The 26048-nt window shown below is 45.9% G+C and overlaps 1 protein-coding gene across 1 annotated transcript in view; it reads left to right on the top strand.

Annotated features, from left to right (window-relative positions):
- olfml2bb (olfactomedin-like 2Bb) overlaps positions 1-26048 on the top strand; it is a 66495-nt gene that overhangs the window by 34483 nt on the left and 5964 nt on the right. Inside the window, exons 6-8 of the mRNA XM_084326883.1 lie at positions 61-678; positions 1692-1868; positions 3862-4058. Of these exons, the coding sequence (XP_084183009.1) occupies positions 61-678; positions 1692-1868; positions 3862-4058 (992 nt within the window). The remainder of the gene's footprint in view (positions 1-60; positions 679-1691; positions 1869-3861; positions 4059-26048) is intronic.

The raw sequence follows: 26048 nt of genomic DNA on the forward strand, positions 1-26048 counted from the left end.
CTCCTCTCCTCTCCTCTCCTCTGCTCTCCTCTCATCCTCTCCTCTCCTCCTCTCCTCCAGAAGGTACAGATGTTTCAGTGGACCTACTGATTTCAGACCAACAGCCTCCTTCTGCTCCACCTTCCACTGCTCCTCTCCTCTCCCAGTCTCCCCGAGGTGCAGCCCCCCGTGTCTCTACAGGGAAACCAGTCGTCCCCACAGCCAACCTCCAACCAAGCACCACCCAAACTGTTACTACAACTACACCTAAACCAACTACAGCCACCACCAAACAAACTACAACTACGCCTAAACCAACTACAACTACCACCAAGCAAACTACAACTACACGCAAACCAACTACAACTACACCTAAACCAACTACACCTAAACCATCTACAACTACCACCAGGCAAACTACAACTACACTTAAGCCAACTACAACTACGACCAAATCAACTACTACCAAAATAACTACTACTACTACTAAAGCAACTACTACAACCACCACTGCTAAACCTACCACTACCACCACCAATGCCCCTCCTGTAACTCATCCCAATGGCTCGCCCTCTGGTGCTGGTGTGTCTCCGCCCCTTGCTGCATCTCCCATGGCAACAGCATCGGCCCCGGGAACCAGAAGCCAGCTTAGCTGGACAGAGAGCCCTGCAGACGGACAGAAGACGACAAAAAAGCCTGGTAAACACACAAACAAACAAACAGACAGACGGACGGACAGACAGACAGACAGACAGACAGACAGACAGACAGACAGACAGACAGACAGACAGACAGACAGACAGACAGACAGACAGACAGACAGACAGACAGGCAGACAGACAGACAGGCAGACAGACAGACAGATACAGGCAGGGAGGCAGACAGACAGACAAACGGAAGACAGACAGGCAGGGAGGAAGACAGACACAGGCAGGGAGGTAGACAGACAGACAGACAGGCAGACAGACAGACAGACAGACAGACAGACAGACAGACAGACAGACAGACAGACAGACAGACAGACAGATACAGGCAGGGAGGCAGACAGACAGACAAACGGAAGACAGACAGGCAGGGAGGAAGACAGACAGAAAGACAGGCAGACAGACAGACAGACAGACAGACAGACAGACAGACAGACAGACAGACAGACAGACAGACATACAGACAGACAGAGACTCGCCCAACTTCTAACTGTGTACTTCTTCTGATCTTCCCCCCTTTTCAACCTCTGTAATCCCCAATGAATAGCCTTGTTATTGAGTTCCAGCAGAAGTCACCGCAGATCCACGACAGCTCTCTTACTTACGACTCTGATGGTGTGGTCGTTGGAATAGCTTTAACCACGTGTATACTTTCAGTCAGGGAAATCTTAATCTTAGTTAGGATAACCTTTCAGAACCTCTTGTATGTTAAGCATAGAATACCTCAATGTTTCACAATCACCTGTAATTATCAAATTATGAGTATTATAGAGTAGTGACACATATCCTGAACAGTCTTCCTGTATGTATCGGAGCTAAAGTTTGTGTGTGTGTGTGTGTGTGTGTGTGTGTGTGTGTGTGTGTGTGTGTGTGTGTGTGTGTGTGTGTGTGTGTGTGTGTGTGTGTGTGTGTGTGTGTGTGTGTGTGTGTGTGTGTGTGTGTGTGTGTGTGTGTGTGTGTGTGTGTGTGTGTGTGTGTGTGTGTGTGTGTGTGTGTGTGTGTGTGTAGGAGAGTGTAAGGATACAGTAGCCACCATTGCAGAGCCAGTCCAACAGAACTCTTATGGTCTAAGTGATGGGGCGTGGCTTAGAGACCCACATGGCCATGGCAACGTCATCTACCTCACCAACGGTGAATATGGCAACAACCTTCTGGAGTTCCGAGACATGGACAACTTTAAAACAGGTAGAGCCACTGCCTGGACTGTGTGTGTGTGCGTGTGTGTGTGTGTGTACTATAAGAAATAAAAATGTGTACATGATTGCTTATGTAATGGAGGATGGCAATATGTGATTTTCTGTCTATGGAGAGTAGCTCTAGCCAGGATGTGTCTTGTCTATGTAGAATACAGCTAGCCAGGATGTGTCTTGTCTATGTAGAATACAGCTAACCAGGATGCGTCTTGTCTATGTAGAATACAGCTAGCCAGGATGTGTCTTGTCTATGTAGAATACAGCTAGCCAGGATGTGTCTTGTCTATGTAGAATACAGCTAGCCAGGATGTGTCTTGTCTATGTAGAATACAGCTAACCAGGATGTGTTTTGTCTATGGAGAGTACTGTAGCTCTAACCAGGATGTGTCTTGTCTATGGAGAGTAGCTCTAACCAGGATGTGTCTTGTCTATGGAGAGTAGCTCTAGCCAGGATGTGTCTTGTCTATGGAGACTACTGCTAGATGATGCTCTAATAATGTCCTGTCACCTGCGGCGTCCACCAAGGTTCCGTCCTCGGCCCCACCCTCTTCACTCTATATGCTCCCCCTTGGTCGTGTCATCAGCCGGCATGGGATATCCTTCCACTGCTACGCTGATGACACCCAACTCTACCCCAGGACTGCCCCACTTCCCTCTGCCCCCCTACCGTCACCACCATCATCATCTTCATCCACACTGACCACCTGCCTTGAGGAGATAAAGGCGTGGACGAGTCACAATTTCCTACAACTAAACAGCGCCAAAACAGAAGCCATTTTAATCGGCACCCCACACCAAACCAAATCATCCCCAATAACCAGCATCACCTTTTCCAGCCTGAACCTCCCCCTCTCACCTGTAATAACGAACCTGGGCATAAAAATGGACCCCCACCTGACATTTGACTCCCACATTAAGCAACTGTGCAAAACCTCATTCTTCCACCTTAGAAACATAGCAAGACTCCGTCCCACACTCACCCCGCCAGATGCGGAAAAGCCTTTGTCTCCTCAAGGCTTGACTACTGCAACGCACTGCTCATCGAGATCCCTAGCAAGAGCATCCAGAAGCTCCAACACATCCAGAACTGTGCTGCTAGGATCCTGATGAGAGTGCGGAAATATGATCACATCACACCCATACTCCATTCCCTACACTGGTTCCCTGTCTCCTCCAGGATTGAATACAAGGTCTCCCTCCTCACCCATCAGTGCATCCACAGCAACACCCCCTCCTATCTAAAAGAGCTCATCGCTCCCCCGACCTCCACCCGCTCCCTCCGCTCTGGACACTCAAACACATTCCAACCCATACACAGGACACACCTCTGCACCATGGGTGACCGGGCCTTTTGCTCAGCTGCTCCTCGGCTGTGGAATGCCCTCCCTGACCATCTGAGAGCACCACAGTCCGTTGAGATTTTTAAAAGGGGCCTAAAAACATTTCTTTTTAACAAGGCATGTGCCTGAATTATTCTTTTACTTTTAATTTTACTTCTATTAATTTTTATTATTATTATTATTTTCTTTGAATTTTTATGTTCTTCCATTTCATTGGTTGTTTTATTCATTTTAATTGTTTTTATTCATTTAACTTTTTATCTTTATCTCCTGTAGCACTTTGAGATTTTCACAAATATAAAGTGTGGTACTCATTAAAAGCAGCTGCAATGTGATGAAAATGGAACACTTCCTGTCTCCTATGGGGGCGTTAACACTGTGGCCCTGTTCAGACCTGGCATTAAGGTCCAATCTGGGTGGTCTGATCACAAGACGGACAACTCTACGTCTCTGCATCCGTCATGAGTGACCACTTGTGATCGGATCTTGCTTCCACGCTCGACATGCAAATAAATACTTAGGCCTACGCCTACATTAATGACGCATGCAAATCAGATCATATGATAGAGCGCATGTGGTGTAGCAGTAAGCCTTGTGAAGCTCACATAACAGGAAGTGAAAGGTGTGTTTCTGTCTTGTGTCCAGGCCAGGTCAGTAACTCCTACAAGCTGCCATACAGCTTCACCGGGACGGGTCACGTCGTGTTTAACGGGGCGTTCTACTATAACCGGGCCTTCAGCAGAGATGTGGTCCGATACGACCTCAGACACCGATATGTCACCGCCTGGACCACCCTGCACGATGCTGTGCTAGAGGAACAGGCTCACAACACACGCAATGAGGTAGGACTAACACACACTAACACACACAGACTGAGGTAGGACTAACACACACACACACTGAGGTATAACTAACACACACACAATGAGGTAGGACTAACACACACATACACACTGAGGTATAACTAACACACACACACACACTGAGGTACCGTAGGACTAACACACACACACACTGAGGTAGGACTAACACACACACACACACACACACTGAGGTAGGACTAACACACACACACTGAGGTAGAACCAACACACACACACACACTGAGGTATAACTAACAGACACACACACTGAGGTATAACTAACACACACGCACTGAGGTAGAACTAAGACACACACACGCACTGAGGTAGAACTAACTAACACACATATGACACACAATGAGGTAGAACCAACACACACACACACACAGACACACACTGAGGTAGGACTAACACACACACACACACTGGGGTGTAACTAACACACACACTGAGGTATAACTAACACACACACACACACACACACACACACACACACTGAGGTATAACTAACACACACACTGATGTATAACTAACTAACACACACACACACACTGAGGTAGAACTAACACACACACGCACACAATGAGGTATAACTAACACACACACACGCACTGAGGTAGAACTAACACACACACACGCACTGAGGTAGAACTAACACACACACACAATGAGGTAGAACTAGCACACACACACTGAAGTAGAACTAGCACACACACACACACACACACACACACACACACACACTGAAATAGGACAGACACACACTACAACTACCACTGCTAAACCCACCACTACCACCACCAATGCCCCTCCTGTCACTCATCCCAATGCCTCGTGTTTCTCCGCCCCTTGCTGCATACGGTACGGTTAGGGTTAGTTAGGGTCAGGGTTAGGTTTGGGTCAGAGTTAGGTTATGTTAGGTTAGGGTAGGGTAGGGTAGGGTAGGGTTAGGTTAGGTACATGTGGACAACAACAATTCCAACAGGGTTTAGTCCGTTCAGGAACTTGCACCCTAATAATAAAAAAAAACAGCTTACACAGTGAAAGAAAAAAGGTATGTGTGTGTTGGAATGGAGAAACTGTGTGTGTGTGTGAAAAAGAAAGAGACAGAGTTGGGGGGACGTCAAGTCTCAAGACAGATAAATATTTGCCCAAGGTGCACAGTATATGTGTGTGCGCATATGTGTGCGCATATGTGTGTGTGTGTGTGTGTGTGTGTGTGTGTGTGTGTGTGTGTGTGTGTGTGTGTGTGTGTGTGTGTGTGTGTGTGTGTGTGTGTGTGTGTGTGTGTGTGTGTGTGTGTGTGTGTGTGTGTGTGTGTGTGTGTGTGTGTGTGTATGCACGCACTGCCACATAACCACATGGACCACCCAGCCAGATGCAGCATTGGAGAGGCTCATAGGAAACACTCTGTAAGGGCATGGTGTGTGTGTGTGTGTGTGTGTGTGTGTGTGTGTGTGTGTGTGTGTGTGTGTGTGTGTGTGTGTGTGTGTGTGTGTGTGTGTGTGTGTGTGTGTGTGTGTGTGTGTGTGTGTGTGTGTGTGTGTGTGTGTGTGTGTGTGTGTGTGTGTGTGTGTGTGTGTGTGTGTGTGTGTGTGTGTGTGTGTGTGTGTGTGTGTGTGTGTGTGTGTGTGTGTGTGTGTGTGTGTGTGTGTGTGAGAGACTATCTAACATCTAACTTACTGACTGTTGAAGCAGAGACCAAAGATAGAAGTTTCAACAGACCATCTTCATCAGTTTTATCATCTTCATCTGTCTGTCTTCATCTATCATCTTCACCCTTCAGAGAACAGTCCTCAGGACTCATACCCACATCCCCATTAAAATGGCTTTTTTCAGTGAACGTGTGAAGATTTTAGCGCCTCCCGTCCAGCAGATGTCTCTCTAGTTTGCTTTGCGCTGAGTTTCTGCTGAACTACTACAGAAACTCAGTTGACCAAATTACATCTTTCGACAACAATTCCAGGTGCTGATCCCCTAAAACCAGTGCCATCAAGCCTAAATTAAGCATTCTCAAATTGAATCGGTGTGAGGGTTCGGTGTGGGAATAGGTGAGGAGACCCCAAATGCAGGACACGAGCAGAGAGAGTAGAGGCAGAGATGACGGAATGAAATGAACAGGCTTTACTTAGGCAGTTGAGTAAGCAACACTGATACAAAACAAAAGCAAACTGCAAAACCCGGTAAAACAAAACACAGCAGTGCTGGAATAAGGAACGGACTCACGGGGAATACAGGAGTGAACAGAGTGAGTGACCGAACACAAGGTTGCAAAACAAAACAATGACAATGGCGCGACAAAGAATGTGAGAAACGGGCAGGAATAAATACTGCCCGTGATTACTAATGAGTGCCAGCTGGCTTAAGGCCAGGCATGGCCAAGACAGGTGAACACAAAATATTAGTAAAAAGAAATCTCACCCTATAAACAAAAGCATGTGTAAAGGAATTATCTTACTGGAAACATACATATAAAGAGATAACCTTTTCTGGAAACATATGTAAAGTTTTTTTTTTTTTTTTTACCAAATCTTTTTATTTTCATATTTTCAAACAAGAAACAACACAGCACAATAATGACAATATTACATAACAGACATCCAAGAACACAAACTAACACAACAATGACTAGACAATAAATTAGACCTATTATATATCGGATACACAACCAGTCAATACAAGTTGTCACAAAGAAAAAGGATAACAAAATAAAATCTTACTATAAAAAGTGCTTACCGAGCCCCCTCCACCTCCAGGTCCAGCAACCGCAAGCCACAGTCCCGGAGGACCCACAGCCCGGCCCCCCCGCGAGCCAAAGCACCACGCCTCTTTAGCGCCTCGACCCGCAGAGACCCCGAACCGCGGCCCACCCCAGCCAGAGCCCACGATCACCAGACGCAGATCAGAAGGGGGTCAGAAAATATACATAGGACCAATATTGAATGAAAAATAATAAACAAAACAAAAATAAAAATACAAAAACACCATAACCATCAACATACATGAATATTCGCTCTATCTCCCCCCACCCCCCCCCCCCCCCCCCCCCCTCTCGCCCCAGGACCCCAACGTGAGCCATCAATATAATACCTTATTCAGTACTCAATTTCCAGAGTCATATGTGTTATTTTAGATTTTCCACCACGGCCCACCAGACCGCAATATTGGCCTAATTTTTGATAAATTTTTTACTTAACATGAAAACAAAACAACACAATACAATAACCATAATAACAATACACAGAACTTCACAGGGAGATAACAGAACAATAATAATAATAAAGGAAATAACAATTTATAAAACCAGAGTACAACATTTAATTTTAAAGGGGTACTATCTTACAATTGGCCTTTCCCAGTATTCAGTACCGTTTCCCGGCCGTGTGGCTCTATATCAATAAGACTTATGTCTCTAATACTCATATTGGCGCACTCTTCCAATTCCCCTCACATCCCTCACCCTCACCAACTGAGTCATCTCAAAACGTGCATATCAGTGATGTCAGAGATTCCAGCTGCATAACAATGTGGCAATTGTCACCAGGCCACACAGTGGTTGGAGCCCAGCCTCAAAACGGCTTAAGATTCTGAGGTAGAAAAACGCTGCCCCTGAGTACCCGACCAGAAATACAAAACAATTAGCCTTTTCGAAAAACAAAAACCTACAGGAACCGTGCAAAAGTGCCCAAACAGTGAAGAAATAGCAAAATAGCAAAATAGCTCCCCCCCAATAAAATCCCCCAGTTAAAGTTAAGAAGGACAAGACAAAAGACAAGACAGACAAGACATTTCCTCCTCCCCCTCCCACGAGACCGTCGGACTCCCCCGAACAAGCACCTCAACCCCGCTCAGCCGCACACGGCGGTCCTGACCTTCTCAGCTGTTGCAAACCACAGGTCAATACCGGCCTGCCCCACCCCAATCACCCGCGCAGTGGATATCTCAAGATAAATCACATCCAACAGTGTTAGGGACCAGTTAATCACTGTGAGCTTCTCAGGCTCCTTCCATCTCAATGCTATTAGCTTCTTCGCTGCTGTGACGCCCGCTAGGACAACCCTTTTTAGTTGCACGGACGCGGGCAGTGTCGTTATATCGTTCAGGAGTAGCGTAACAGCTGTGAATGGGATAGTTAAACCACACAAATCTGAAAGTTTGTCCGTTATTGACCTCCAGAAGCGGGCCACTGGTGGGCAATCCCAATACATATGCATATAAGTGCCAGCGGCCCTTTGAGAGCACAAAGTGCACCGAGATTCGGTTACCAGTCCCATAGCAAATAGCTTCCTAGGTGTAAGATAGGTCCTATGAATATAATTAAAATTAATTTGCTGGTGATTGGGGTTGCGGGAAGACAATGCCACATTTGCCCAAACATCATCCCAGTCAAACTCGGGGTCCAACTCCGGGATATCCACACGCCAGATTGTATCCAATGACACATTTTTATACGTGGATTGAATTAAGAGCGTATAAAAGTCTGAGACAAACCCTCTGGAGGTCGTCCTGTCCACTATGAGCCTGAGGAAGGGGTGCGGTTGCAAAGCTTGAGCCCACGGCACGCCATGCGCCCTCAGCGCCGACCTTAGTTGAAGGTAAAGAAAGAAGGACTCGCCGGGAAGATCATAAAATTCTCTTAAGTCCTGAAACGCCCGAAGGCCGTTCTTATCATAAATATCCTCCAGAGTATGAACTCCCCTCCTTTGCCATTGAGGAATACTAACCGGCTTGTGCCCAACAAGTAGTTGCTGATTATTAAAAATTGGAGAGTCCAGGTGCCATGGGCATTTAACCCCACACGACTTCTGTACATTACGCCACGTCTGGATCACGTGAGTTATGATCGGTCCATACCTCAGTCGGCATTTCGAAATAGGGATAGTGGAGTACACTACATCCTGCAATCTTAGCGGTGAAACCGCCGCCGCTTCTAAGGAGCGCCAAGATACAGCCTCTACAGGGTCTAACATATGTAAAGGGTTAACCTTTTCTGGAAACATATGTAAAGGATTAACCCTTTCAGGAAACATATGCAAAGGATAAACCTTTCAGGAAACATATGTAAATGATAAACCATAATGGAAACATATGAAAAGATAAACCTTTTAAACACAAGCTAAACCGGGGAAACACAACATGAATAGAGGCAGCACAGCATTAATTATAGTATTAATAGTATCCAGCAAACCTAGGAGGTTAAGTATCTGGAGTTGCTGCGTTTGGCCACCAGAGGGCGGCAGAAAACCACTGTTCATATTGTTCAGGTAGGGTCCCTGGCTGGGACCATGACAATCGGGACCTTGTGAATAGAAATTTAACTGAATTGGGCAATCAGCCCTAATAATTACATAAAGCCTAATGTCTTTGGCGAGGTAGTTATCCTGGTTACCACACTGGTATGATAGTTACCATGGTTACCACAGTGGTGTGATAGTTACCATGGTTACAACGCTGGTGTGATAGTTGCCATGGTTACCACATGTTTTATTTTCATTATATACCGGTTTAAGATTAATAAGCGCATTCTGTAGAGCATAAAGAAAAGTTGCAGGTTCTCATTGGCTAGTTGTACAGAATCAGCAATACAATACACAATAGTATCATCAGCATAGAGATGGACTTGACAATTAACCAATGAGACAATATAGCACAAGGTTACCGCGGTTACCGCGGTGGTTTGAATGGCTTCGCTAATTTGTGCGGTAAGGAAAAAATCAATACCGCAGCATAATCGGACCGATACCGATGTGTAAAAAAAATTGCCATATCGGCCGATATTATATCGGTGGCCGATATATCGTGCATCACTAGCGTTTACAGTGGCTATTGATCCACTAAACCGATATTTTGGAAAATCTTCACTTTAAAATGCGTTTTCGAAAATCTCCGTTTATGTTTCTGAAAACACCGTTTATGTGTGGATGAAAGGCCCAAACGTGGAAGAAAATGTGCGTTTTGCTAAAGATCCAGATACGTGGGGACATGGCCTAAAATGGCCACTTTTATCATGTGGTGATGAGGCACCACGCCCTATGTAAACAGACCAGAGTGCAGTCTGCAGCTGTCGCTCATCACAGTTCTCCAGAGTCTTGTCTCTCACCAGAAGTGCTCCTTCACTTGTGCTCTCATTTTTGTGACCATTTTGGCATTTGCTCTGTTTTGCTGCTGCTTGTTTTTTTTTTTTTTTTGATTATATCCTAAATCATGGAGGCTGGAGCACCCAGCTCTCCACTCTTTTTGTTCTTTAGCTAGTTATTAAATAAATATTGTTATTTTTGGTAGAACTTGTCCGTCTTCCTGTGTCCACCATTTTGCAATCAAGGCCTACCGGGAAAACAAGCCATATTTTCCTGTGACTGCCTAGGCCTTAGGGCAAGTCAATTGGGCTTGATTGTAACACGCACCATTGCTAAGCTCAAAGCCCTTCTCTCCCCTGCAGACCTTCAGAGAGTTGTCCATGCTTTCATTTCATCTAGATTAGACTACTGCAACTCCCTCTATATAGGCATCAACCAGTCTTCCCTGTCCCGCCTACAGCTAGTACAAAACGCAGCTGCCAGACTGTTGACCGGAACCCGTAAGAGAGACCACATCACCCCTGTCGTTGCCTCCCTTCATTGGCTTCCAGTACGCTACAGGAATAAATGTTAAGGTTCTCCTAATCATTTTAGCTCATGGCCTGAAGCAAGAACAATGGCAGCTGACCGAGAGAAGTGGAAACGCTCTGTGAAGGCCTTATGTGCCACTAGGCACGAAGTGGATAGGTAACAGGTAACAATCATTTTTAAAGCCCGTCAGCTAGGGATGGGTACCTTTCACATTTGAACCGATACGGTACCGGTACCTGTGAATCGATACCGGTACCCAACGGTACCTTTTTTCGGTACTTTAGTCTCAAGAAATTTAATTTACCTACCTCAGTCGTGAAAAAAAAATCCAAACTACAAATAACTACAATTTCGACAGTTTTCGGCTTGCCATTGCTCCGACTGCTTTGTTGTTGAATCAAGTCAAATCCTAGGTAAGCATATATTGTGCGTGTGAACGTTGACATGAAAAGAAAAAAGGTAAAAAATTTAAATTAAAAGGGATTTATTTTTTTATTTTTTGGTATCTCACTTGAATCGATACTCTGTAGTACCGACGTGTTTCGGTTCGGTACCTCAAAAGTACAGAATTCGGTACCCATCCCTACCGTCAGCCCCCCTCCTACATCTCAGACCTCCTATCCCCCTATTCCAACACCAGGTCCCTCAGGTCAGCCGGTCAGAGGCTCCTGACAGTCCGGAGGTCTAACCTTAAGCTCAGGGGGGGCTGTGCCTTTGTTGTCGCAGCCCCTGAACTGTGGAACAGCATCCCCACCTCCATTAGGCTTGCCCCTCGATAGATGCCTTCAAATCTAGACTCAAAACCCACTTCTACCTACTAGCCTTTCCCGTTCACTGACTCATGCCCTGTTTTCCTGTGTGTTTGCCTGTGTGTCCTCCCGTAAAACTGAGATGTGATTGTTGTCTATATGTTGTCTATGTGTATCTCTATGTGTATCTACCCTCTGTACAACACTTTGGTTGACATGTGTCATGTTAAATGTGCTCTATAAATAAATCTGATTGATTGATTGATAGAGTCAAGAGGAGTGTATAGGAGTGTATAGGTGTGTAGAGGAGTCTAGAGGAGTGTAGATGAGTGTAGAGTAGTCTAGAGGAGTCTAGAGGAGTGTAGAGAGAAGTCTAGAGGGGTGTAGAGGAGTGTAGAGGAGTGTAGGGGTGTGTAGAGGAGTGTAGAGGAGTCTAGAGGAGTCTAGAGGAGTGTAGAGGTGTGTAGAGGAGTCTAGAGGGATCTAGTGGAGTGTAGAGGTGTGTAGAGGAGTCTAGAGGAGTCCATACCGGAGGAGGAGGCTCGTTGCCGTCTGGGGGGTTGTTGATGAGAAGGCCTCCATTGGCGGCATCTAGCCCCAGCCCAGAGATGGAGTGGGCCAATGACATGAGCTTCTCCGAGTGAATGGACGAAGACTCACTCATTGCTCTTATGACGGGTATACGCTCTGTTCCGTTCCATCCCTCTGTGAGGAGAAGGGCAGAGCAGAGTTATGAATGTACAAAATATTACCACAAAGTAGCAAATTTTTTACTCTTTTCGTTTAATTTAATTTTTATTTGTTCCGTTCATGGTAATGCACAGCTCCACAAAAGCACAACAGCATCATTTCACAATAAATTCCATGAGTGAAAAGGAGCATGGAGAAGAAAATCTTATTTTGCCTTCCCCTTACTCAAAACAATAACAATAGAAATAGATGATCTGTGAAGAAAAACAAAGTCATAGGGAAAGCTGCTGTTACACAATCAACTTCATAAAGTCTGATTGTTCTTTCTTTATACATGTTCTTGAACTGAAATATATTTGTACAACACTTGAAATCATTCTGTAGAGAACTCCAGTTTTACGCCACATACTGAAATACATCTGCTCTAACTCTTTGTAACTCTCAAACCAAAATAATCTATGCAAGGCTGTTTATTCATGCAATATTTGGGGCTGTGTATGAGATTAGATGGATAATCAACCAACAGTGTTTTCACTGTTCAAAGCTCATGCTCCAAGCTCCACCTTTCACAGAGTGTTGGGACAATTTATACATTGGGATTCTTTTTTTGAGATAATAAAAAAATTAAAATAAACAGCAATTTAACCCACTGATTCAACTAATCCCTATGGTCTCTTGGGTTTAAGAAGGTAATGTCACAAACAGCACTGTATGATTAACACTTCCAATGAGTAAGATGATGTAATATTATCCCCAGCGGAGTCTCTTTAAGAAGACATAAGCCTCTCAGACCTATGTTTCTAAGAAGCATTTAGTGCAGTATTAGGCGTCACTTCACGTCATGATACAAGTAAAAACAAAAACAACATATCAATATCCGTGCCTGGCAGACACGCAAGCATCCACAGAGCCCAACGTCTGGGCGGGGCTTCGTGGCGTGGGCGGGTTTGAGGCGGGGCTTCGTGGCGTGGACAAGTATTGTGGCCTGGACAAGTCTTTGCACTACTGCGCGGATGAGGGGGGGGGGGGGGGGGGGGGGCTCTCTCGCTCGCTCTCTCTTCACAACTTCAACGACAGTGTTCTCCTTGATCTACCCTTGTGCCTTTTCTTGAGGAATATGTTACAGGTTAGAAACTGTGGCTCAGGGCGGTCAGGTGGCGTAACGGAGATTGCGTTCGTCACCAAACCCCGGAGCGGCTAGATTCGCCTGTTCGAATCCAGCTCACAGCTCCGGGGTTGTCACCAGCTTGGCTGGCCGTTCACACTAATACAATTGGCAGTATTAGAGGGTGGGAGAAGCTGGCGGGGTGGGTCCGGGTCGTTGTAAACAGCGACTCCTACAGTTCGGTCGGGGCGCCTGCTAAGCGCAGATAGGACTTGAGTGGGATAGTGTGATCCTTCCACACGCTACGCCCTCTCAATGAGAATCCGCGCTGCCAGGTGAAAAGAAGCGGTTGATTGGCTGGACGTGTGTCGGAGGAAGCACGTGATAGCCTCCACTCTCCCAGACCGACTGTGGGGGGTAAGTGCGCAGCGACCAGGAAGGGGATTGGGAATTGGCATAACGACTAACATTGGGATGGGAGAAAATCGGAGGAAAATGGAGGGGGGAAAATATTAAAAAAAAAAAAAAAAAATGTGGCTCAACAACTTACAGTACTGTATATTTGAATACCGTATATGTCACATGTATCGGTTCTAAATACCTGTATGTCCCTATGTCGATATGAATTGAAAATGGGGGACCCTGATGTAAACAAGACAAACGTCTTTCTCTGGTCTGCATTGAAAAACTGATTTTATATGGCTGAGGAGAAGACTGGTACTCATCATCTTCGTCTCCACAAAGTACTGGGGGGTCTACTGTATGTGAGACATATTTCCTTTAGAGTGAAAGAAAAATGACATGTGAACAAGTATGTTGTGTGCCAGGTTAATTAATGTACTCTACTATTTTTGTATCACAAACAGTGCTGTATATGTACAGTTTATTCCCCCTCAAATGTATATACACTATTATTACTATATATACTCTACTATTTTTGTATCACAAACAGTGCTGTATATTTGTAGACCTCTTCCAATGTACAGTTTATTCCCCCTCAAATGTATATACTCTATTATTACTATATATACTCTACTATTTTTGTATCACAAACAGTGCTGTATATTTGTAGATCTGGTATGTCATAAATGTCTAGTATATTTGTAGATCTGGTATGTCATAAATGTCTAGTATATTTGTAGATCTGGTATGTCATAAATGTCTAGATGTAACATTACTGTCTATCTGTATGTCATGTTATGATGAATTGAAAATGGGGGACCCTGATGTAAACAAGACGAAAGTTGTGTATGTCGTAAACGAGAGAGAGAGAGAGAGAGAGAGAGAGAGAGAGAGAGAGAGAGAGAGAGAGAGAGAGAGAGAGAGAGAGAGAGAGCGAGAGAGCCCCCCCCCTCATCCGCATGCGCAGTAGTGCAAAGACTTGTCCAGGCCACAATACTTGTCCACGCCACGAAGCCCCGCCTCAAACCCGTCCACGCCACGAAGCCCCGCCCAGACGTTGGGCTCTGTGGCTCTGCAGATATACCCTACTCCAGGAGAGACCGCAGATGCTGTGGGCGATGGTCTACACATGTAAATACACAGCAACATGTAATGAGGCAAAGTGGGCTGGGCGATATATCGAGTATACTCGATGTATTGTGGCTTGTTCTACGAGATGTATTAATTGCTATATCGTGAACATCGAGTATTAGCCATCAGTTAGCCGCCGCGGCTAAAAACAAACTATCAACACGGACCGACTTGCTTTAGCGCAGCGTTTTCCTCTCATTTCATTATAGACACAGACCAATGCGGACCTTCAATGATGAGCAATTGTCATTTCATTAGACACAGACCAGCTCAGACCTTCAATTGAATTGAATTGAGCAACTGGCTAATGTTAGCCGCTGTTAGCTTCTCAGCTAACGCTAAACTATCTAACTAACATGACTCCGCGATACCATTTCCATTAGTGGGGAAATGGGGGGGGGGGGGGGGGGGGTATATTAATGAGGCTTGACAACAGGTCCAAAGATAACTTCACATTTATTGGCAATTAGTTTCTTTATATCGCTTCCTCCAGCTTCCAACTGTGTTGACAAAATGCAATCCTGGTGTGGTTAGCTACGGAGCATCATAACGCTCACGCTCTCGCTCTCTCTCTCTTCTCCTTCTCCTCCTCCTCCTCCTTCTTCTTCTTCTTCTTCTTCTTCTTCTTCTTCTTCTTCTTCTTGTATATTTCCGGTGGACTACACGTCTAGGCGTATTGCTGCCCTCCACAGGACAGTGGGAGCACAATAGATTTCCAGCCCTCCCTATATTCTGTTATACAGCCCTGCGGCAAGCAGGAAGTTCAGGAACCTCTCTCTCGCTTAAAGGAAAACTCCAACATTTTGGGAAATTAGTGTTACAGGCATATGTTTATAGCCTGTGTTAGAGGGACACCTAGTGGTGCTTGACCGGATGTGATGTGTTGACATGCGCACTGCTGTAACCTCAGTTTAATAAAAGATATACTGAAACATGGTGTCAGAAGCGGGAGCTCCGAAAGAAATAAACGTATAAGGAATAAAACCACGCCATGGCGAGCAACAGCATCCCAGCGCCCGAGGGCATGCGCATGTCTGGGGATTTGGCGAAGAACTGGGATGTTTTCAGGGCAGAGTTTGATGATTTTTTGCTAGCTACCGGTCTGAATGAAAAGCCGAAGCCAGTTCAAGCAGCCACGCTGAGACGGCTAATGGGAAGTGAGTGCCGTCATGTTTATACACACAGCCTCGAGTTGACGGATGATCAACGTAAGGACCCAGCTAATATTTTGCGCGCATTGAGGGATCATTTCAAGCCGGCAAAGAATGTGATCTATGAAAGATACATGTTTGGATGTTGCAAACAGGAGACTGATGAGCCAATAGACTGTTTCCTGACGAGGCTAAAGGAGAGAGCGTCAGCATGTGAATACCGCGCACTGAAGGACGAGCTGATTCGGGACAGGCTTGTGCTGGGTGTCGCAAATGAAGGCACCAGGAGGCGCTTACTGCGGGAACGTGAGTTAACGTTACTAGCGGCGACTGAAATCTGTCGGCTCGCTGAACTGACCGAGAGACATATAAGGGTGATGGCCCCGCCAGCGCAGACAGACAGTGTGAATGCCGCTGACAGACAGAGCGAGAGGCGCGCATTTCAAAGGAGGGCGGCGCCAGCGGAGAGGGAGCCCCAGTGGAGCTGTAAATATTGTGGGGGGAGCCACAAACGGGGCAGAGAGCAGTGCCCAGCCTATAGTAAAACCTGCCGGATATGTGGCATAGAAAATCACTTTGCCAAGGTATGCCAGGCTGGTAGCAGGTCTGACAGAGTAAAAAAGATAAATGTGCTTGAAGATGATGACAAGAAGGGGGAATACTCAGATACAGATGATAGACTGTTTCAAGTCACTGAATGTGTAAATACTGCAAAGGCCCAGCAGGGGCGCAAGTGGTTTGTGAATCTAGGCCTAAATAAAAAAAAGCAGCAGTGCCAGCTGGACACAGGCTCTACCTGCAATGTCATGGGCCGCAGGATTAAAGAGAAGCTGTCACCCAGAGCGGCGCTACACCAGAGCACGGCCAGGTTGAAACTATACTCTGGGGAAATCATGCCATCATTGGGAAAATTTCACACTGAATGTGTCATCCGCGGAGAAAAGCACAATCTCACATTTGAGGTAGTCGACACCGAGCAGAAGCCTCTTCTCGGGGGGAGCACGTGCGAACGTCTGGGCCTCGTGAGCTTCACGGTTCCGGATGAACTTAATAAAGTTGATATAAGTCCACCTATGCCCCTCACAAAAGTTCAGCTGCTGAGAGACTATCATGACGTTTTTAATGACCCAATCGAGTCGGTCCCGGGAGTGATACACTTTGAGCTGGATCCTGAAGTGGTGCCGGTGCAGTGCGCACCAAGGAATGTCCCAGTGGCTCTGAAGGAGAGAGTCAAGGAGGAACTTGACAGACATGTCAGGGTCGGCAACATCACGCCTGTGACTGAGCCCACACCATGGATAAGTAACATGGTGACGGTGGCAAAGCCAGATAAAATAAGGATTTGTATCGACCCGAAGCCTCTCAACCAAGCGCTGCGGAGGTCTCACTACCATATGCCTACACTGGAAGATGTGTTGTACAAGTTGCCAAAGGCCCGCCTCTTCACACTGGCGGATGCTCGCGATGCCTTTTTACAGTGCAAACTTGACGACGAGAGCAGCCGTCTGACGACCTTTTGGACGCCGTGGGGTCGGATGAGATGGCTCAAGCTCCCTTTCGGAGTCTCTGTTGCGCCTGAGATATATCAGCGCAAACAACATGAGCTGCTAACGGGCTTGGCCGGTATCGAACCGTCGCTGATGACATCCTGGTGGTCGGATGTGGCGATACGGATGCAGAAGCCGAACTGGACCACGACAAAAACTTGAGTGCTCTCATGGAACGATGCAGAGCAGTGGGACTCAGGCTGAGTGAACGCAAGCTGCAATTCAAACTCAAGGCCGTACACTTCCACGGCCACATACTGTCTGCGGAGGGACTGAAAATTGACCCAGAGAAAACACGTGCCGTGCTGGAAATGCCGACGCCCACAGACGTGAAAGCGGTGCAGCGCTTTATTGGATTTGTGACGTATCTAGCAAGGTTTCTGCCAAAACTCTCTGAGGTCTGTGAGCCGCTCCGCAGGCTCTTGGATAAAGACGTCATGTGGCATTGGTTGCCAAAACACGATGATGCGGTGCGTGAAGTGAAGCGAATGGTCACCAGCACACCTGTACTCAAATATTATGACATCACAAAGCCTGTTACGATCCAGAGCGACGCCAGCATGACCGGGCTGGGGGGCTGTTTGTTGCAAGGGGGACAGCCCGTGGCTTTCGCCTCGAGGGCACTGACGCAGACAGAGCAAAACTACGCTCAAATCGAGAAAGAGTGTCTGAGCATAGTCTTCGCCTGCCAGAGATTCCACCAGTACCTATATGGCAGGAACACTATCACTGCAGAGACTGACCATAAGCCGCTGATCACAATATTCAAGAAGCCCCTCCTGAGTGCACCGAAACGTCTCCAGGGTATGTTGCTGCAGCTGCAGAACTATAATCTTGATGTGGTCTACAAGCCTGGCCCCGAGATGTATGTCAGCGACACCCTGAGCAGGGCCACCCTGCCGTGCCATGGGTCTGACACCCCGTACGTGCAGCATGCTGTGTGCGCTGTGGACAGCACCCAGGCAGAGTATTCACAACTGGACCAGGCGCAGCACCTGAATGTTACGGCTTTTAGATTTGGCCAGATTGTGCAGCACACAGAGACAGATAATGTGCTCCAGGAGCTGGCGTCTGTGATTCTCAGTGGCTGGCCAGACTTTAAAAAGGACACCCCACTGGCAGTGCGGGAATACTGGCCCTTCAGAGACGAGCTGAGTGTTCAAGATGGGGTGTTATACAGGGGACAGTGTGTCATTATACCAAAAGCCATGAGGTCTGAACTGCTCAAACGCATACACACTAGCCACATTGGTGGGGAGGCATGTTACAGGCGGGCCAGGGATACCCTTTTCTGGCCAAACATGAGAGCGGAAATAAAGGACTTTGTGGCAAACTGCTCCGCATGCAACGAGTATGCACGAGTCCAGCAGAAGGAATCTATGATGTCGCATGACATACCAGCACGCCCGTGGCAAGCAGTAAGCATGGACGTTTTCTCATATGCGGGAAAGGACTATCTTATCATTGTAGATCAATACTCAGACTTCTGGGAAATCGATCATCTGCCGGATCTGTCTGCTGACACACTCATCACACGATGCAAAGCTCAGTTTGCACGTTATGGACAGCCAGACAGGGTGATCTCAGATAATGGCCCACAGTTTGCGTGCGAGCGGTTCAGGAGGTTTGCAGCGAGCTGGGGTTTTTCCCATGTCACGTCTTCACCCCGACATCCTCAATCCAACGGCAAGGCGGAGTCGGCCGTTAAGATTGTCAAATCACTCTGTAAGCGGGCAAAATTGGATGGCACGGATACATGGTTGGCCATCCTTCACTGGCGTAACACACCCACCGAGGGGATGGACAGCAGCCCGGCCCAGCGCTTAATGGCACGCAGGCTCAAGACTTCACTGCCGGTCACAGACAGCCTGCTTCTACCACGGGTGGTGGACGGAGTAGCAGAGAAGCTGCGGTGGAAAAGGCGGATCGCAAAATCATTCTACGACACGGCTGCCAGGGACCTTCCAGAGCTTAATGTTGGAGATCACATAAGGATGAAGCCTCTGCCCGGTGATCGCACAGGGAGGTGGCGCCTGGGCCAATGCCTCCAGAGGGTCGCTCCTCGCTCATTTGTGGTGGATGTGGACGGCACACACTACAGACGCAACCGAGTGGATCTGCGTGTTGCGGAGCGCTCAGCCCAAGCACAACAGTCGGACATACTACGGCCGGAGCAAAGCAGTCCTGACCAAGCTCATGTCACTGGAGTGACAGCCTCTGCCGGGACGCAGATTGTCCCAAGTCAAGGGGAGGTAGGTGGCGAGGAACATCCCTGCACGCCACACGCACCGAGGACACCGGTGACGGGCGTGACGACAAGGGGTACTGACACGGCAGGCCATGGTGTCTACTCACGGAGTGGCCGCCTGTCACGGCCACCACAACGACTGGACTTGTAATTTTTTTTTTGAGAGTAAAGTTGGGCAATGTTATGTTAGAATGTCATCGAAGTAATGTTATTATGATGACTGGACATTGAAAAAAAAAAAGAGAAAAAAAAGAAACAGTTGGGCAATGTTATGTTAGAATGTCATTTGAAGTTGTGATTGATAAACAAGATGCAAGCATATCATTATTTGCAAACAGCTAAAGGAAAGGAGATGTTACAGGCATATGTTTATAGCCTGTGTTAGAGGGACACCTAGTGGTGCTTGACCGGATGTGATGTGTTGACATGCGCACTGCTGTAACCTCAGTTTAATAAAAGATATACTGAAACAATTAGGTTATTTAACATCTTCCCTGGAGTTAGACAAGAAGATACATACCTTTTTTGTCTCTGTGCGTGCATTTAGCTTTGGGAACAGTAGCTCTGTTAGCATAGCTTAGCTTCATCACTGGAAGTGGAGGGGTGCAATAGCCTGACGTTCCCTACAGAGTCCTACAGTCACCAAATACACTCCAAATACAACTCCAAAACGTTCCTGTAAACATGTTGTGACCTGTGTATTTACCACGTGGAGAAATAAAAAATTATTGAATTAGACAATTACGTTTTCTAAGCAGATATACTCTGAACAATTTTTTGCCGAACGACTCCTCTCTGCGCGCACTCAGTGATTTCTACGTGGAATCCGTGTTTGTTTGCATTCTCATTCATTCAAAGGATCCAAACCGATTGAAGTTTATGGATACCATGACTTAAAATCCTCTTACCTTGACGATTAAAAGCCTCCCCAATTTAGAAAACAGTAATCCAATGGGTGGTATTGATAATATAATACAAACTACTGCACGGAGCTAACCGGAGCTAACACAGAACCGGACGGTCACTAAAGCAAATATAATGACTTCCTTTCTGGGGGTTTTCAAAATAAAAGAGCGACGTCTATAGCAGCGGAAAACATTTATTTTGTACATTATCTAACGTTAACACGAACCTAAACTAACTTTAGGTTAGTTGTAACGTTAGTTTAGGTTCGTGTTAACGTTAGATAATGTACAAAATAAACGTTTTCCGCTGCTATAGACGTCGCTCTTTTATTTTGAAACCCCCCAGAAAGGAAGTCATTATATTTGCTTTAGTGACCATCCGGTTCTGTGTTAGCTCCGTGCAGTAGTTAGTATTATATTATCAATACCAGCCATTGGATTACTGTTTTCTAAATTGGGGAGGCTTTTAATCGTCAAGGTAAGAGGATTTTAAGTCATGGTATCCATAAACTTCAATCGGTTCGGATCCTTTGAATGAATGAGAATGCAAACAAACACGGATTCCACGTAGAAATCACTGAGTGCGCGCAGAGAGGAGTCGTTCGGCAAAAAATAGTTCCGAGTATATCTGCTTAGAAAACGTAATTGTCGAATTAAATTATTTTTTATTTCTCCACGTGGTAAATACACAGGTCACAACATGTTTACAGGAACGTTTTGGAGTTGTATTTGGAGTGTATTTGGTGACTGTAGGACTCTGTAGGGAACGTCAGGCTATTGCACCCCTCCACTTCCAGTGATGAAGCTAAGCTACGCTAACGGAGCTACTGTTCCCAAAGCTAAATGCACGCACAGAGACAAAAAAGGTATCTATCTTCTTGTCTAACTCCAGGGAAGATGTTAAATAAGCTAATTTCCCAAAATGTTGGAGTTTTCCTTTAAGGCTGTCCCCGAAGCCTGTTTTTGGGATTCGAACTTCGTCAGGGTTTTACAAACGAACGTTCGAACCTTCGTTTTTAATTTTATTTCAAAGTTACACATTTTGTATTTTTTGTTTGTATTTTTTTTGTTTAGATATCCTCAAACTAAATCCTCAATTTGAATCAAGTGATTCATCTGATTAAATTAGTCTCTTTTTTATTAAATCAACTTTCTTTAATGAATATAACGTTTTTTTTTTTTATATATATATTATAAGTGTAGCCTAATCTTTATCTGCAACTGTGAAGAAAAACCACATTGGTTCAAACAGAATGAATAGACACATAAAAAAAAAAGAAAAAAAAAAGTTTATTACAAATTAAAAATTCGAATTTTGATTTAGAATTCGAATGTTAACATAACGAACGAACGTTCGAACGTTCGGGCTCAGCCTTACTCTCGCTCTCAATAATTTAAAGTGGCCACACGTTACAATATAAATACTAACTGGGATAGTTGATGATAAACATTTAATTTCATTATCTGAAATATTATACAATCATCAAGTCTGCTATAAGCCATTATCCCTTTGTGTGTGATTATTATTGTCTCACAGTAGTGTGTATATATAAAGTGTGTGTGTGTGTTTTTAGCTAAAGTGGATAGAAAACAGTACTGTGCAAAAGTCACCCAAGAGTTTTTATATAAATGGTCTTACAGTAGATTATAAAATTTTTAATAAAAAAAATTAAAAGTATTAGTATGTCAGTAGAGACAATGTCTTAGTACATTTTTAGAAACTTTTAATTTAATACTTTTTTTAAAGCATCTTCATGGTTTAATGCAAACATATGTTGCAGGGACTATTATAATCATCGTATTGGCATGACTGTATGCATCAAAGGGTTAAATCAAGCATTTTTAAGTGCTTTAGAGTAAATGTCCAAATATCGCGATATATATCGTGTATCGTGATATAGCTAAAAAAATATTGCGATATCCTTTAGAGGCCATATCGCCCAGCCCTTTAGACAGAGACATGCCCTACCCACACACACACAGTTAACCAGGTGTTAATCCCGGTTTACCTGTGTGTGGGCAAACACAGAACCCAGGAGGAAGTGGAGAATAAAGCAAAGAGTGGTCATGGGGTCAACCCTCAGGCCCAGGTCACAGGCTGCGCTGAGGGCATACCGGCAAGTCTGTTTATCTCAACCAAATATTGTGATCCGATGTCAATATATATCACAATATTTGTTAAGATATGAAAGATCACATAGATCAAACTGACGCTGTGTTTTCAATGGACCTGTCTCATAGAGAGAGAGAATGTGTGTTTGAGAGAGAGAGAGAGAGAGAGAGAGAGAGAGAGAGAGAGAGAGAGAGAGAGAGAGAGAGAGAGAGAGAGAGCGAGAGAGAGAGAGAGAGAGAGAGAGAGAATTCATTAATTCATTAATTCATTCATTCATTCATTCATTCATTCATTCATTCATTCATTCATTCATTCATTCATTCATGTGTAGAAAGAAGAACTATAACATTCTTATTCTCAAAGACCACAGTCTTAAACACACACGCACACACAAAAGATACATGGACTATTGTTCTGTATCGTATCGCTCTCGCTCGGCATCGCTCTCTGCACTATCTCGCATACGTGCACGCGCACTGAATAAAGACCACAATGTACCTTTAATCCCAATATTTGTCTGACCACACCCCTATCAGCTTACCCATATAAGCAGGGGTGGGGCCACCCACTCTCCTCCTTCTCGCTTTCACCACAAGGAAGAAGTGCCTCGGTAGATCCCCACACTTGACACCATGATGGAAGAAAGGTTTAGGAGCAGCTTTGGGAAACAAGGATACGTTGACATCATATCTTTATTTTCTCTCTCACTATTTTCGAGAAAATACGGCGATATTGTCTTCGTACTGGAGTGTCTGGAAGATGATGATCATTCTAAAAACCCTCCACCGGTTTTCGTATTGGGAGCACGCCGCTGCATGCTTCTCAACTGCAGTTCCTTGCTGTGTTTGTTGGGGTGAAACCTGTCAGGCCACAGCTGAACTGTCGGACATGCCGCTGTTGTGAGAAGCGGTGCGTTCCAGGTTGGGTGAGTAGTGTTTGCTGGCGGGCTCCACTTGTCTGTTAGTGCTATGGGGGCTACTTGACAAAGTTTATGGAAACCGGCCCCAGGCTAGGGTCCTTTGTTTAGCCACCTAGGCGACAGAAGGCCTTGGTCTGGAGACCATTATAGTTTTAACTAGTGGGCCGCGACCATTGACACTGGTGATCCCTGTGTGTTCTGGACGAGTGGATTCTCTCTGTCACCGTGTTAAGGCCCCATCTTTCATATCCAAATGAGAGTATTCCTTCACGAGGGGATATGTGCATGTAATGTGCGATAGCGGCAGATTCATGTTCAAAGTCAGCTACACAGGCCAGTTGGTACTGTGCTGATTCCGTCGGATGTGGTAAAGTCACCGTTGTGAAGCGGTGTTGACATCTTGTTTTCTCTTTTCTCTTAAAAAGTGAGGAGAGGTTCAGAATGGCGGCCTGTCTGGGTGAGTGTTATGTCATTGTTTACATGTTCATAGCTTACGGTTAGCCAGTCAGCTGTTAACTGCTGCGTTAGCCTGCTGGATCGCTGCATGGCCTGCTTAGGGCCTACTATTAGCCAGTCAGCTGTTAGCTGCGGGGCTAGCATGTCGTGGTCGCTAGGTAACGTTAGCTTGCTGCTAGGGGCCATGGCTGGCGCGGGGTAGCTTAGCTTCTCGCGCGCCGCCGTGAGCTCGCTTCTGATCGCGTGCGTCGTTAGGCTATTCTGTTGAACGTGCTTTGATTTTAACATGTTTTACACTCTTGACCGCGACGTCATCCTTGACAGGGGATGTTTCGTCGACCCTGCCCTGAGCCTGGACGGCAAGGTTGCATCAACGGGGGACTGTAGTACGGGTTGGGGCGGTGACGCTACCCAGTTCGGACAACACAGGAGCGGCTGTGTTTCCTACGGTGTCTGTGACTGCACTTCGCTGATCTGCGTTCCGGGTAGGTACGGGGTTGACCAGACCTCATAACACGTCTTCTGGTTTTACTTTGCTAAGTGTGTTGTGAATAACGGTGTTTTTTCCCAAAACGTGTGTTGTTGCAATGCATTTAGGATACGTTGCGGGTTATGTGTGAGCTGTTTTTTGTTACTGGCAGTTAGCTTCTCCGTGCAAATCGGATCTGGTTGTTGTGTGAGAAACATCATGGTGTTTATATGCTCACAACTAAGGTAACTAACCTATGAAGCTATGCTTGGTGACAAGTGAGTAAAAGAATGTTCTTTCTCAGACTGTAATGACAATGAACAGTGTGTTCACACATTAACAGGTTTTCCTGTTTTAACTGGCCGTATTGAGGGTAAAATAGGAGGATTGTGTTTCCCCCCCGGTTCCCTGGGGACTTTTTCATCCTCCTGTCAGACATGTTGTGCATTAATTGTGTCTTTTGTGTGGTAGGGATACGATGTAACTCTTAGCTTGATTGCTGAGGTTGTGCTAAATCTGCTGGAGAAACTTATTTCCTAAAGGGAAATTGGTTTGGTTGCTGTCATGTGTGCTTAGCAAGGCCTGTGGTCGATACTAATCAAGAATGATGTATTCTCTCATTGTGAAAAAAACGGCGTTCCTCTGTTGAGTGTTTTTGCCATTTTTTGTAGGTGATGATGGGTTGTGTGTGTCATGTGACCTACAACTGGGTTGTACTGGCCACAGAAGCACATGTGTATGTTGGACCGGGGTTCTTAGAGCCCTCTCTATTCTGTGTTTTTCCTTAGTAAAAATCAGATAGCAGGTTAGCTCATGCGCTGTGTGGAGCTGTGAAACGCTTCATAGAGCTGACTATGACTGTGTCATATTCTCTTTTTGTCGTTACATCGTATCATGGGTGTGGGGTCGTAAAGGGGTGAACTGGTAACCTTTCCTCTCCCCATTGTTCTGTCGGTCAGGGGTACACCCCCTGTCCTTCAAGGTTCCCGTCACGTGGCGGTTCGGCACGTTACGGGGGGGGGGGAGGGAGTTCCTGGTCCCACGGCCTGGTATATTGGGCGTGTGCACCGCAGGAATTCCCCCGCCATAGAGTACGTCACCGTGCGCGTCTCTGTTGGTAGGACTTCCGTGTGCTGTTCAGGTCCATGTGATGGATCTGTTTTCAGGGGGGGTGGTCAGGGCTCCTCCTCACCAAGCGCCTATTCAGGCCTTCTGTGAGTTCGGACTCCTTCTTCCATGTGAGGAAGCCTCCATCAGAGTACAGAGCCTTCCTCCTCAGATTGTCAAAGTGAGTGGACCCTCTAGAAGGGTCCTTTTCTATTGTATGTATATTCGATTCAATTCGTTTATTGAGTGTGTATGGGTTCAGTGCCTCTTCCCCGGAGGCCCTAAAACCAGTTTTTTACATGGCTCAAGGTGCAATATATTCTTTTCAATCTGTACAGCTCGCGTGGGAAGTCTCTCTGGGGATCCCCG

The sequence above is a fragment of the Notolepis coatsorum genome (assembly GCF_963971535.1).
Source record: "Notolepis coatsorum genome assembly, chromosome: 13".
NCBI classification, from domain to species: Eukaryota; Metazoa; Chordata; class Actinopteri; order Aulopiformes; family Paralepididae; genus Notolepis; species Notolepis coatsorum.